Consider the following 13,871-nt stretch of genomic DNA (forward strand, 5'->3'; position numbering starts at 1 on the left):
TCTGCCACCAACCAGGTGCTCTAGGCTTCTATACTATCCGAGGAACGAAACCATACCGCGATGTAGAATTCGACTCTCCCCTGCCATCTAGCGCTCTTTGCGTAGAAAGAGAGTAATACCGTAACGTTATACAGATAATAGAAACAAATTAATTACAGTACGATTAAATTTTACAGAGTAAAATAAAATGTACTCAACAATAAAGTTTTTTTTGTTTCATAAATTGTTCGGCAGTAATAAGTTTAAGAATTGGTGCCCCAGAAACAGCTTATCAGCTTAATTGTTTATTTTACCACTAGAATTTAGTTGAATCTGAATACTACGAGTATTATGCTTATATTGATGTATATTATTTCCTCGGGGACCAAACTCTTTCTGAAATCACATATCGTTAAGTAACTTGTACATAAATGCATTTATTTCAGTCCTACGTTGTATTAGCATCTAACATCGTCATGGTTTAGAGGGTGTTGCCTGCAATGTTAGGCACACTGTTTAAGTTTAGATTTACATTCAAATATTATTATTATTTTTAATTAATGTACATACTCTTCGACCTATAGTCGCACCTGTGGTTATACACGCAATATTATAGCTATGGAGGCGGCACGATTCCGACGCCGATCGATACTTTACACAGCTAATGCTTCTATTCTGTATCGGACAGTGACAGTAGGTCGTTAGCTATATAGTCCATCGACGCTGACAATGTGTTAAACGACAATACGATAGCGACACATTCCATTAAAATGAGTTAGATAAAAACCCGACATTGGTATTTAGTAAGGCTTTGTATTGTAGTAAAAAAATATAGAGAATATGAAACTCTATTGTTAGGGATGAATAAATTTACGTTTGATGTTTGTATGAAGTTTTATTTTGTTGCACGCTGCTACACTCTTTTTTTATAAAATTTGCCTTCCTTCTGAATACTAACCAAAGTCTTATCTTTTCTGCCATCAAAATAAATACCGCGTATAATTTTTTTGCTAGCTGCTTCGTGAAATGCTAATCTTACTTTCGTTCTTTCACGTCGCAAATTTGGACGATCAATGATAGCACTTAGATTCTTTGAAGTAATAATAATAGCAGCTACTCTGTCAGACACTCGTACGATCGCAGGCGAGGGCTAATGATGGTAAATTTAATCTCTTGTTCTTTGTAGACGGAACAGCCATTTGTTAAGGCGATTGAAAAGGACTAGAAGCTACGCTATTACTGCTTGAACTGGTGCATTCGATCCTTAAGTCAACAGGCAAAAAACAAGAACAAGACAATTGGTTAGGATTTACTATCTTTGTTACGCAGTAATTCTTTTAATTGCCTTTTAATTTTTTTCAGTCGCAACCAAATCTACACCGCCTATCATAATTTTTCTTGTAGTTCTTTGATCGAGTAAAAAAGATACTTCTTCGTTGGGAACACAGCTATCTTTTGAGCAAGAACACTCCGATATAACTTTACATTTGCAACTGCAAATATCAAATAACCTTTGGGACCTTATGCTGTGGATACCTAACCAATTTAGGTCTGGTCGTTGCTTTCTGACTCATTCATGGTTTTATTGCCATCCATTTATGGAGAAAGTTGTATTTATAAATTTTTGTTGTTTATTTTTATTATTTTATACATTTCATTCATGAATATTATGAAAGAAGCCTTAATTTTTACTTATGTTCGCCAACACTTAAGTTGATAAGTTTACACTGGTGGCTTTATTTAATTTCATGTTCATGTCATTTCATTTCGGGACTAAAACTAAATCATTATTCAACTAAAATACACTTTATTTGTATATTACGTGAACTAAACTAAATTGTTAGTGCATGGTTGCTGGACGTAATTGAGGCAGAATCCCCTATTTCCCACATCTATTGGTGCTTCGACGCTGTCGGTGTGGAAGTACATCCGAAAAGGTTTTACCGTACCTGAAAAATTCAAAGAAATATCATTAATTAATTGTTAACCACCTTACTTATTAACTTTGCTTTAGGAAAAACGCATAAAATGGCTTGATTATTTTCAAGATTCCATTGTCATTATCATCATCGTAGCACGTTATAGTCCCCTGCAGGACAGAGGTCTCTCCTAATTTTATGATTTTTTATTGCTATAAAGCATAATAGAGGAAGACCGAGAGAGACTTTTGGCTGGAAAATAAAATGACATAATGTGGAGTTATTGGAGTGAATGACCATAATGATATGGAATACGAGAAGGTCCTACATTGTTTTACCGCAACATTCATTGGCTATAAAACAGAAACACATATTTCTAGAAAAATCGATCTTCGTACATTAGTTAAGCAAATAAAAATAAAATTTGTTTGGCTACTTTTACGACTCGTAATGGCGAGTTCTGAATTCATACCCTGTTTGAATTATTTATACAAAGACTGGATACTTATACATATCTAAAGCAATCCGGATCAGATGCCAACTGATGCACACGAAACCCTTGGATTTCAGATACTGTTTACGACCATTAAATAATAAAATACTGGCGCTGCAAAGTTTTTATTGACGGGCAGTAGTTTGACATACATCGGTAACTTAAATATTTAATTTTCAACTATGTCAATACCCCTACTTAATAGCTGTCTATTAAGTTAGTAAATACCTGGTCTACATGAATTACTAAACTTCTGGAGATTTGAAGTGTGTAGAGTTCTACATACATACAGTTCTCCCATCTTGATAATGCACATATAAAAATTCGTAATTGTTCGGCAACGGTCGTTTTCCCGAACATCAGAAAAAAATATGTATTGTATAGAGTGGTTAAGTGCATTTTCTTCATGCAAACGTATTGATAATTTCACAATAACATTACAATTTTATTACAAAAAAAACAGAATCAGGTCTCTATTCCTGACATCGTAGAATCATCAGAACTTTCATTATGCTCTTGTTCATTTTCACTTTCCCCACTGCTATTACCTGTGTAAATAATCATTTCATAGGAAAAACGATCTATTTTTGGGTAAAATTTTCTATATTCATCTTCGCATTTAACAGCATGATCACAAACTTTTTTCCATTGTTCTTGTCCTATATTATCGATTTTTTCTAATATTGAATTTTTTACCGAGGTGACAGTAATTTCAATTTTTTTATTGCTACGCATTGCTTTATTTGGGACCAAATATTTTCGATGGGGTTAAAATCGGGATGATATGGTGGCAATCGTATAATTGTATGCCCATGTTCCTCCATTATATGGTAAATGGCAAATTCTGTGTATTTTTTGGGGTTTTATTAAAAGCCACTAGTTTATCAAGATTAGCCTCGATTTAATAGTCTGATATAAATCGATACACAGTGATACACAGGAAGTAAGAGATGACGGCCAACACATAGAGTACGTGCTATTTTCCTTTTTTCTTGACTATGGCTTTTCGTTTACAATTCCAACATATTTTTCTTTATGTATTTTTATAATTTCATACAAATCGGGTTTCAGTTTCATTGGGTCATACGGAATTCATTTACAAAGTGAAGTATATCTATATATATGTGACATATATTTTATTAAATGTGCCTTAATTCATAATAAGGCGTCGTCAACAATAATAAAAATTGAAATTAAATTCACCTTTGAAAACAATGCAAGAAGGATGTGTAATCGAAGCTTTATATAATGCTAGAGAGTAAACTGACAGCCCTTTGATTGACCGGCGACCGCCCGAATTGTTTTGTCGATTATGTACACAGGATATTGACTCCTTTTTCTTTCGAACAAGGTGAAAAATTCAAGTGCACTATTTAAGGCTCTTACGATTCAATGATTCGGGTGTTTCCGGGATTACGAAAGTTTGCGACGATCTGCATGCGCATTATTAAATTTGGGGAACTGTACAAAGTTCTGTATAGATAGAGTGCTATATTAACCCACCCAAAATATTATAATTATTTAGGCACCCTAATAATACAGTAATGTTAAACATCACACACAGCAATTTGTGACCTTCACTGGTTGCGTGTTCTAAAAAGGTGTGAAAATGACATTGAATTTAAACTCTAAAATAGTCAATACCCTGTTGTAATGCCTCTCCCTTTCCATTCTTTTATTACTCATGAGGAATCTAAAATTTCCACTTGCTATTGTCGTTCATAACCCTATCTTTGACCAACGGTATCATAAAGTTCTCTTGTTACATACAAACAAGCTGCATAGCATGATTCACTGATAACAGCCGTTGCTTGCATGGAGTGGTCGGCGGTGAAGGTCACGTCACAGATCCTGTCGGTGCATAGCGGCCCTCTAGGACTCTCTATTTCCATTCTTATATTACACTCACGGGCGATTAAAAGTTCCACTTGCCATTGACGTTCTATAGAAATAAGTTGGTCCCGAGAACTCATCTTGACCATAAAACAGAACAAGCTATCTTAAACATGTGATCAGACACGATCGATACCGACTTCTTCAGGTCATTGTAATGGGCAAGGTAGAGGGGAAAAGAAGCGTGGGCAGAAGGAGGAAGTCGTTGCTCCGTAATATAAGATAATGGACGGGAGCGACGTGCTTAGAACAGCTGATGCGCTAGGCGAAGAATAGAGGGGAGTACGCAGACCTGACCGCTAACCTCCAGAAGTGGACAGGCACTAGAAGAAGAAAAAGAAGAAATAAGGTGTATTGCATGACTCACTGATAACAGCCGACGCTTGCATGGAGAGGTCGGCGGAGAAGGTGCCTCCGCAGATCCTGTCTGTACACAGCGCCTGAGCTGGTGGGAGTCGCCCGAAGTTGGCGGCGCAGGGGATCAGCAGCCAGTCGTTGGCACAGTTGTTCGGACCAGGGCCCGAACCGATCATCGAGTTCACTGGGTTGTTGCTGTTACCGCTCAGAGTGAAGGCCTTCGAGCGATTGTTCACTGTGGATGTAGGTAATATTAACATTACATATAATTGGGTTGATGGTATATAGTTGTTATTGTGAACTCTTTTACTTTAAATTATGATTGTACATGTACTTTTACTATTTGAATTCCACAAATTATAGTTATGTTTATATGTTAACATAATAGATGCGTCTTAAATATAATAAGGAAACTACCTACAGAAATTTTATAATACAGATTTTAAAACATAAGTTGGAGTTCAAAATTCAACACCACATAGCTGGTGCATTAAAATCATGAAAAGTACAAAATTACAATGAAAAGTAACCGTAGTTACCTGTGTCCGGACATGCCGAATATTGAATACCGCAGAAGTTTCTCTCCGTCCGTATACATATGCCATAATCTTGATTACTCAGCTGGAGTCCTGATGACGGGTCATAATTGAAGGATTTCACTTGGCCCGAGACCCCAGTATAATATTGCAAACATCCTTCATCGGCTTAAAAAAAAGATTTTTAAGTAGTTATTATACAAGGCAAACGCAGAATGTCCACATCCCAAAAATAAAATATCTAGTGATCCCTTGCGATGACCGCTCTCCGACACTTATGACCACCACCTCTTCAGCTGGCAAGTTCTATGAGAATAAGAAGTATTACTAAATTCGTCACATTATACCTCTATAAATGGTGCTGCAGGGTATTTGCGTCACTTTGACCTTCCACATTCTTTCAAATGAGGTGCCGCTGGTGACGAATGTCAGTTTTACTGGGTTTGTTGTGCCGATTCCGGCGTCGATGTACACTGGGGAGTTTACAATAATAAATTCAACAAAAATTAACTATCAATATGGTATATACAATGTCCATGTCCGTCATTGGCCATATAAGATAAACTCCAACTCAGAATAATACTCAACTGTGACTGCCTTGGTTTACTCCGCAAATAGTCGGTATAGGGTTCCCTCCTGACACGATGAATTGGTCTTGGTTACATATATGATTTATCTGTTCTGGGCCAGCGATGGTGAATCGGTCGAAGTCCAACCTGACGAGATCACAATTTAATACAAAACTTATAAGATTTATTTTTAAATTTCTAAATTTCATTAAAATAAAACGGTACTAAGAGACAAAAGATAATAGCTATAATATCAATCTTGTTTAAGTACTTTTTTTGTTCTTTACAAAATATATTTTTTATTCTCATTTTGTTTTTTATCGGGTATACAGAGATTACAGAGCATGTGGCAGGCAGTTAGGCCCGGGTCTCCTATTACGCGCCGTAGGTCGCGTACAGCGTCACGCCGTAGGCCGCGTCACGATGCTCACTACATCTACGCGCCAACGTCGGCGTGTAAGGGAGACCGCATCAATACATTTCTATAGTGAGCATTGTGACGCGGCCTACGGCGTGACGCTGGACGCGACCTGCGGCGTAAATAGGAGACCCAGGCCTTAGGCGCTAACCTTATTTGGCAAACATCAGGATGATTCTTCACTATGGTGAGCTCACAGGACCCTGATCCGTCGTGGCCGGACGGGTACCCCGCGTTTACAAAATACGTCCCATTCTCCGAAGTGGTGCTGCCACAAGAAGTCATGACTAAAATGTGAAAAATCAAGTAATAGACAGGTGATGAAAAAGTTCCAACTCAAAACACAAAATGTCAACACATTTAATTAACGTTTTAGTTGGTAATAATAATCTGATGAGCTGTTAATGTACTTCAATATTGCAGACGGCGGCGACGTCATTAAGCTAGTCTTTTCCGTTTAGGAATAATTTGGTGCTACTATCCCTGGAACTTATTCGCATAATAATATACGCGATGACTTGTGCATGATTTCATTCAAGTAAAAGTGTTTCCTTCGCGAGTTAAGTGTGCTCTTTCGCACAACACGGTCTCTAAGATAACAAGACAAATTAACTTGTGCGGGAGTATCGCCATCACCACTTACTCGGCTCACGTCACCGTGTTTAAGAATCAGTCACTCACTCAAGCGCATCAGCTGATGCAACTTACGTAGAACAGCTGATGCGCTTGGCAAATAATAGAAAGGAGTATAGTGAAGTAGCCAGCCATCCTCCAGTAGTGGAGATGCACTAGAAGAAGAAGAAGAAGAACAACTTACATATACAGCACAGGCCAAACCCGTTGGCGCAGTAGCCATTGGCCGAGCCTCCCCTAGCGGAGCACTCCCGCGCCGTCATGCAGGTGCCGTTGTCACCCGACGCGCCCGCGCACCCCCCATTGGGGAATGTCACCACCGTGAACAGAGACAAAACTGAAATTTATAGGTTACAGTTGACATAGATTTTCGCAAGAAATTTTTTAAACGCTTTGAGGCAAATTGAGTGTTGACAAGGTATAGAGATTGTTCGATAAATTGTCCTAATGTCGATCCACTGCGATACAGAGCAGTCAGACAGTTACAGTCAGATTTGTAATGACTAATGACATGTTTCGGTGATCTTGACATAAATACATAGCTGTACTTATACTTATAAATAGTATTTTAAAGGTAAAACTAAACATTCTTAAAATATAATTATTTGCATAAATCGTATTCGCTCGGCAGTTTTGCGTTGACAACAATACGAATAGGTATAAAAGAATGTCAAACTGTAAATAGATACTTACCACGAAACGATAATAAATTTCGCTGAGCTTGTATTAAAAAAAAATACTTAAGTATATTGAATTCCATGATATGAATATGAAAGCATTGGTTACATGCATCGCAATATACTTACAACGGCTTTCCTTTTGCTGTGGAGGCCAAAACCTCCTATCCGGTTTCTTTAATTCTTGATTTCGGCTTTTAGTATTTCCGAACAGATTCCACTTGGGAAAAGTTACTCCACCCAATCCCCTATTAGAGGTTTGATTTGCCATTATTCCCTTACAATCGGCAAAAAATGCACTGAAAATAACGTGTATGACTAAAATAAATACGGCAAAATTCATTTTAACAAGTCCCTGAAGATGAAACTACAGCTAGCTATTTACGTGGAATAAACTATAAAAATGTGTGAACATAGTTTTAAATAATGACTTGAAAGGAAGGGATAACAATGGTAAAAGTTTCACTTTTTATTGTGTTGATGTGACAATATTATGTTGTCAGATAATTTGTCCGGTTTAAACTGTACATATAATAAACGTTTTAAAGCACGCTCGCAGAATCACTGGCGGGGAAACATAATAATATAAGTAAGTATATCTAATGATTCTCGCTTTTTAAATACTAGGTATATAGATTGTTGTGAATCTAATCAGTCAGTACATAAAGTACAATTAACGCATTAAGTCCTTTTGTACACTTATATTTTCTATTTGTGCATTCGTTTCATTTATTAAATACAGCGGTATTAAAGAGTATATCCCTTAAGGTCTAAACTGCCATCCTAATCTTGAACCATTTTCTACTACGCTGGTCCACTGCGGGTTGGGTTGGGTTCACACAACTAGATGTGCAGGTTTATTTTCTGTAGCCAATCCTTCATACTCTGAGTCTTGGCTTGGAGATCAAAGTCGGGAATCATGTTGGTGCCTCCATATCCATAATTCTGAGGAGCTTGATTTATTTTACCTATTACTGTACGTGGTATAAATTTATTATTTCTAAAGCAACATTCGTTACACCACCACGCTAGTGGCGCTCTTCTGTTGCACCCAAAGGTGCCCATAATGCTGGCTGCGTTTCCTCTTTGTATGGCCAGAGGTAACCTTTGGATGAGGTATCCCTAACTTGACCATTTATTTTTTGTCAGAGCAGGGACAGACATTTTTTTGTCATGGCTGACCGTGCCATGTGTTGCTTAACCTCAGTGATCAGTTACGATCACTGAGGTTAAGCAACACATGGCACTTTTTATTAAAAGGAAACAGTATGTAATAGAAATGACAGTAATACTAAGTAGGAACGGAATTACATATAAACTTAGATAGTTTCTAAGTCTAGTACTAATGGACTATACTAGGTATACCATTTTCCAGAACCAATGATATGGGGGACGTTTTCATGACGTTTTGAGTTTGGCAGTTTTAGAGATGTCCGAGAGTAAAATTCTATCGACTTGTACCTATCAATATTTGTACGGGTCAATTTGTATGTGTCAGATTAAACACCGACATTGATGATCAGTTCATCTTGCAATCAATCTATCCGAGCCAAATAGTCACAGTCCTGTAATATAATTCTTTTTGTTCTATCAACCAAACTCAAATGAATTACAAACTCACGACATTCCGAGTTTAAAACAGCCTTTCTCGGCATTTTGACAAAAATAACTAAAAAAATGACAAAAAACAGACCGAAATTTTCCAACAACAATAGGATAATAAAACCATAAATTAAACTTTACTCAAATTATACGAAGGATATCGATGAACTACATGAAGGTAGATTATTACAAATATACATATTAAAATTATTATTACTCTGAGAGGCAGCATGAGAGAGATATGCACTCTGATTAAAAACATCATAGTTTGTTTTAAAGCTGTTGATGAGAAAGTAAGTAAGAAATACTATATACCTACCTACTTACTATAATACAATGTAAAAAATTGTAATATCTTATCGATTTCAGAACGTCGACTTTGATGTGTCCCGTCTCTAGTACGTTCCATTTTACCAAAGTGTGTACTCAAGAAATATATATTATCTGTGGTCGTTGTCAATAAAATGACAGATTTTGCAATAGTATTCATGCGTTAAATGGAAAATTTTAAAGTGTCACCCATATCATTGGTTCTGGAAAATGGTATAGTGGTTTTATATTTGTCGGCGGAGTAAATCTGTTTCAAAATATCGGGTCTAGTTTTTAAGTAGGAATGGAGCTGATTACATGATTTGTCGATGTTAGTTTTTGTGATCAACATGGCTTTCAATCTATGACGAAAGAAAAAAGAGGGATTGACATAGGTTAACGTACCGGTTATCGGCCACTTGTTGACTTCACAGTTAATTTCTATCATAATACTGTACATCAAAATTTTCCAAAAAAAATATTTGATCTTTCAATAGTTTAGTTTCATAAAACCTAACGTTTATAGACGTAGCAGTAATACATGATTTTAAAAATAAATATATTCGCAAAATTAGCAAATATGCCGGTTATCGGCCTTTTTCCCCAGATATCGTCCACCTAATTCATTCAGTGCACTTGTTATCGGCCACCTAATTCATGGTTGAAAAACGAGTCTTATTTATAAGTTCTTAGGTTTTATAAAATGAAAGAAAAGCAATAAATGAAAAAAAAAAAACTGTATTTTCTTCTGCGATTTAAAAATACAAATAAGTAACAAATTAAAATCATCTTAAGTCAAACAAATGCCCAGTAAATCCGAGACTTTAAAATTAACTAAAATATGTTCCAATCTGGTTTACACTCAATAAAATAATTTTTATTGAGGTAAATATTTAAAATAAATCAACACAAAGTTTAATTAGGTAACTTACTTAATCAGTCATTCAGTATTGTTATTGATGGATTTTTTTTTCACAGATTGAGTACATTATATTTATTATAATTAAAAATGTACAATTACTGCGTATACAGGGTGTCCCAAAAGTCAACGACATCCCTTAAAGGGCTGATAGGTCAGCTCATGAGAGGCCAGAATATCACAATATGACCTTAGTAAAAACTCGATAATTTTCGAGATATTGACACTTTTATAAATTCATGCTTACATGTGTAAGCGTTTTACTTGTACAATATCACACATTAGCACTACTCAGGAATGTACGTTACCATGCGCTACATTTATGGGGAATGTGGAGTTGCTATAGTCCACTTTTTTCGAGAAAGATACTCAAAATGCGTTTTTTTTTATTAACTGTGACAACGTTGTCTCTTTTCCCACTCCCGGCCACACCACCTATTTTACTTATACTCATTCCAACATGACTTACCTTAAATAAATTGAGTCAGATAAATTTCCTTCAAACAATTTTACATCGAGGTCGTTTTGTACTAAAATAGCAATAACTTTTTTGTTAATTGAAACAATAGCAACGTTTCATACCATTTTAGAAACTGCATTAAATGAGCAATCTTTTCAAATAAGGTGCCAGGTTTGCGTGGTATATTTTTTTTACAGTATGAAGAGTCAAAGTTGTTTATAAAAAAATACGATTACCTTTTATGACTTTGAAAACCGTGTTTTTTTAAACATACAGCATTACTCGATATTTTTTTTGACTGCGATCAATAGCAGGGCTATACAGGGTGATGCAACACCAAACAAATTCTAACAATATGGATTTTTGTACCGGCGGCACGCAAAAAAACTGATCCAAGGTGTCGATTTTCAGAACCGACTAATTGCATCTCCCATAACACTATTCGGTGAAACTTTTCAGCTAAAACATTTAGCACAGTGTTTGAACAGGGTGAAGGTAAAACAATCATTGTTGAACAGTGCTTTTGTCACGTGCTACTGGCAAATCATGTTTTCGGCGTATTAACGGTCGTCGAACAGTAGTTTTGAGGAACCGGCTTGTGAAGAATTCTTTTGTGTTACCAATCATAATTGAAAATTACTTTCGGCTAACGTGTTATCGGACAACCATTATTTCGGTGAAGCAATCTTGCCGTCGATCTGTGCCTTTGAGGAACCGTGCTGTCGGAGAACAATAATTAGTAAACGGTTCGGAGCTGTACAAAGTCCAGTTATAAGACTTTTTACCTTAAAATTAGAACAAATCTTGTTCGTTTCCCTACTGAGATTGGTCCGCTTCTGTAATTGTTTTGGCTATATCTTGGTCATACCTTAATCGATTTTAGATTGGAATATGTCATTTTAAAGCTTATTAATTGACTATGTTTTTAAACTATAGTGCCTAAAAAAATTCAGATAAAATTCTTTTTTAATTTAGCATTTTTGTTTTCACCTTTCCTAACATTTTCTTAACGTTTCAAGTATTTTGAAGCACCGTGTCTAAATTAAGTTGAATATTGACCATTTAATGATTATAATTAGTTGACCAAGGTGTCACTGATGCAAAACAATCAAAAAAGTATTAAACAATTGGTTAGTTTTTTTAATATTTTGCTTTTAAACATAAATTTTGGGAAAAATCTAAAAAAACTTAAAACTTAAATAACTCAGAAATGATTGACTTTCGGATAATGCATTATGGGGTTCAATCGACTGGAAATGCCTTCGTCTATGACCCATTTAAAGGAATACATCGACTTTCCAATCACCCTGTATACTTACTAACTAGATTACTACTAACACTATTCTAATCAAAAATACCCCTCCGAGACATACCCGACAAAAGGTTCCCATGACACTGGCAGTGTTACCACGCTGCACAGCCAGGGATAGCGTCTGCATCAGGTGTGCCCCGGAAGAAGATCCCAGACCACGACTCCTCAAGCGTCTGCCGATTTCTCTTAAGAAGGCCCTGCCCTCTTCTCCCCAAAACCCCATCGTCTCCAGAGCCAATGGCACAAACAAATACCGCTGCATTAGCTGGCTATATTTGTGTTTTTTAAGCCAAGCCGCGGCATCAGCAGCGGCACCCGCATTGGCCGCTGTAGATTGCACGTGAGACGGCGCAAGTTTGCAGACGCACGTCGCGTCTCAGAGTAAACTGCGGCCCTTCTCCCACGGCACCATGGTGAGCTCCTCTTCCCAATCACGTTGACGCTCAGGCTGCTCCGGCGCAGCACTCCCAGGACACACAGACTGCCATAACTGCAGGGCCTCTGCCGCGTGAGGAATACTGAACTCATCACCATTAACATGTAAAATGCGAGTGACAAGCCGCAGCACCCCACACGACGACGCCAGAAAAGCCGGCAGTTGAGTGTCCTCCAGGCACCTTAAACCCAGCCCACCATACCTCACAGGAAGCGCCGCTTGAGACCACTGCTCATTAGACATGCTTATGTTGACAATAGCCTCCAGGAGGTTCTTCAACACCTCATCGTACTGCTTGGACTCCTCTCTATGTAGCCAAACTGGGGCCGTACAAAGCGAATATATCAGCCTCGGTATGGATAAACAATCCCGCAAAATAGAAAACGCTACGGGTGCCGAAAGCTGGGAGAGGTGCGATTTGGTTTCAGCCAACGTACGCATTTTGGACAGAACAAGAGCTGGCACTCCTTCGGGAAAAATAGGTGCACCCAAAAGCATGAAAGTTGTTGCAAAAGCTTAGCACATGGCACCAACACGTCGAGCCGTTCCTGGGCAGCCGGCATCAACTGACCAGCACACGCAAACACCTCTGACTTCCGCCGATTTATTCGCAAGCCCAATGCAGCCAAGCCCTGAACCAGAAGCTCAATGTCGCTCAATACCTCATCCGCATCACTCCCCATGGTACCATCGTCTAAATACCATAAGTTCAACGGCGACCGGAGGGAACACACCACGTCATGTATTGCCAAGCTAAAAATTAGGGGGGCTAAAGGGTTGCGCCCCCAGTTGAGAATCAACAGGGATACTTCCAAAAAATAAATGGATTACAAATATTATTATTTAAAGTGAATATTTGAAAATAAATCAACGCAGTGAATCATTAGGTAACTTAACTCAATCAGTCTATCATCAATCAGTCAGTCAGTATTGTTATTGAAGGTCCTGATAATTTCTCTTGCATTTTCTGCAGTTTCACACAACATATATACACTCATATATGGTGCAGTAGCTGCTTGATTGTATGATAAATCCTTGAATTTTATGCATAGGGGACAATGAAACACCAGTTTCATCAGCGTTTAGGAGTACTCGGGTCATCTAAAATGTCTAATGCATTTCTTTCAGCCAAGAAAGTGTGTAAGTCTGATAACCATTTTCGAATTGAACTTTCCCTGATGGCGTCTCGCGCCTTATTAATAGCTTCTGGCTCTCGGATGCTTATGTTTGAATGGCGTTTGAGAAAGCTGAGATACCATCTTATACCTGGTTTACCTCCTGGAAAACGATGCCCTATGCCCAGTTCTTTTGCAAGCTCAGCCACCGTATCCATAAGGTCATATTTGTTGATTGGAATTC

The 13,871-nt window shown here is 37.5% G+C and overlaps 1 protein-coding gene across 1 annotated transcript; it reads right to left on the bottom strand.

Moving 5' to 3' along the window:
* Positions 1-1,716: 1,716 nt before the first annotated feature.
* Positions 1,717-7,245, bottom strand: LOC105381624. The gene is made up of 7 exons (XM_048632380.1): positions 6,982-7,245; positions 6,316-6,451; positions 5,766-5,893; positions 5,525-5,650; positions 5,181-5,345; positions 4,652-4,876; positions 1,717-1,928 (listed from the first exon to the last, which is right to left on the bottom strand). Exons 1-7 carry the CDS (start codon positions 7,058-7,060, stop codon positions 1,807-1,809), a joined length of 981 nt encoding a protein of 326 aa, XP_048488337.1. The 5' UTR covers positions 7,061-7,245; the 3' UTR covers positions 1,717-1,806.
* Positions 7,246-13,871: the final 6,626 nt, after the last annotated feature.

Source organism: Plutella xylostella, chromosome Z, assembly GCF_932276165.1.
Source record: "Plutella xylostella chromosome Z, ilPluXylo3.1, whole genome shotgun sequence".
NCBI lineage: Eukaryota > Metazoa > Arthropoda > Insecta > Lepidoptera > Plutellidae > Plutella > Plutella xylostella.

Bases quoted from the DNA above. Each gene is read 5' to 3' on its own strand.
- LOC105381624 (XM_048632380.1), bottom strand. From the start codon at position 7,060: ATGACGGCGCGGGAGTGCTCCGCTAGGGGAGGCTCGGCCAATGGCTAC. The intron at 5,346-5,524 runs GTATAATGTGAC...CTTTTTTTTAAG, and splicing joins CTGCAGCACCATTTATAGAG to CCGATGAAGGATGTTTGCAA. The intron at 1,929-4,651 runs GTGAGTCATGCA...TGAATTTTTCAG, and splicing joins GCAAGCGTCGGCTGTTATCA to GTACGGTAAAACCTTTTCGG.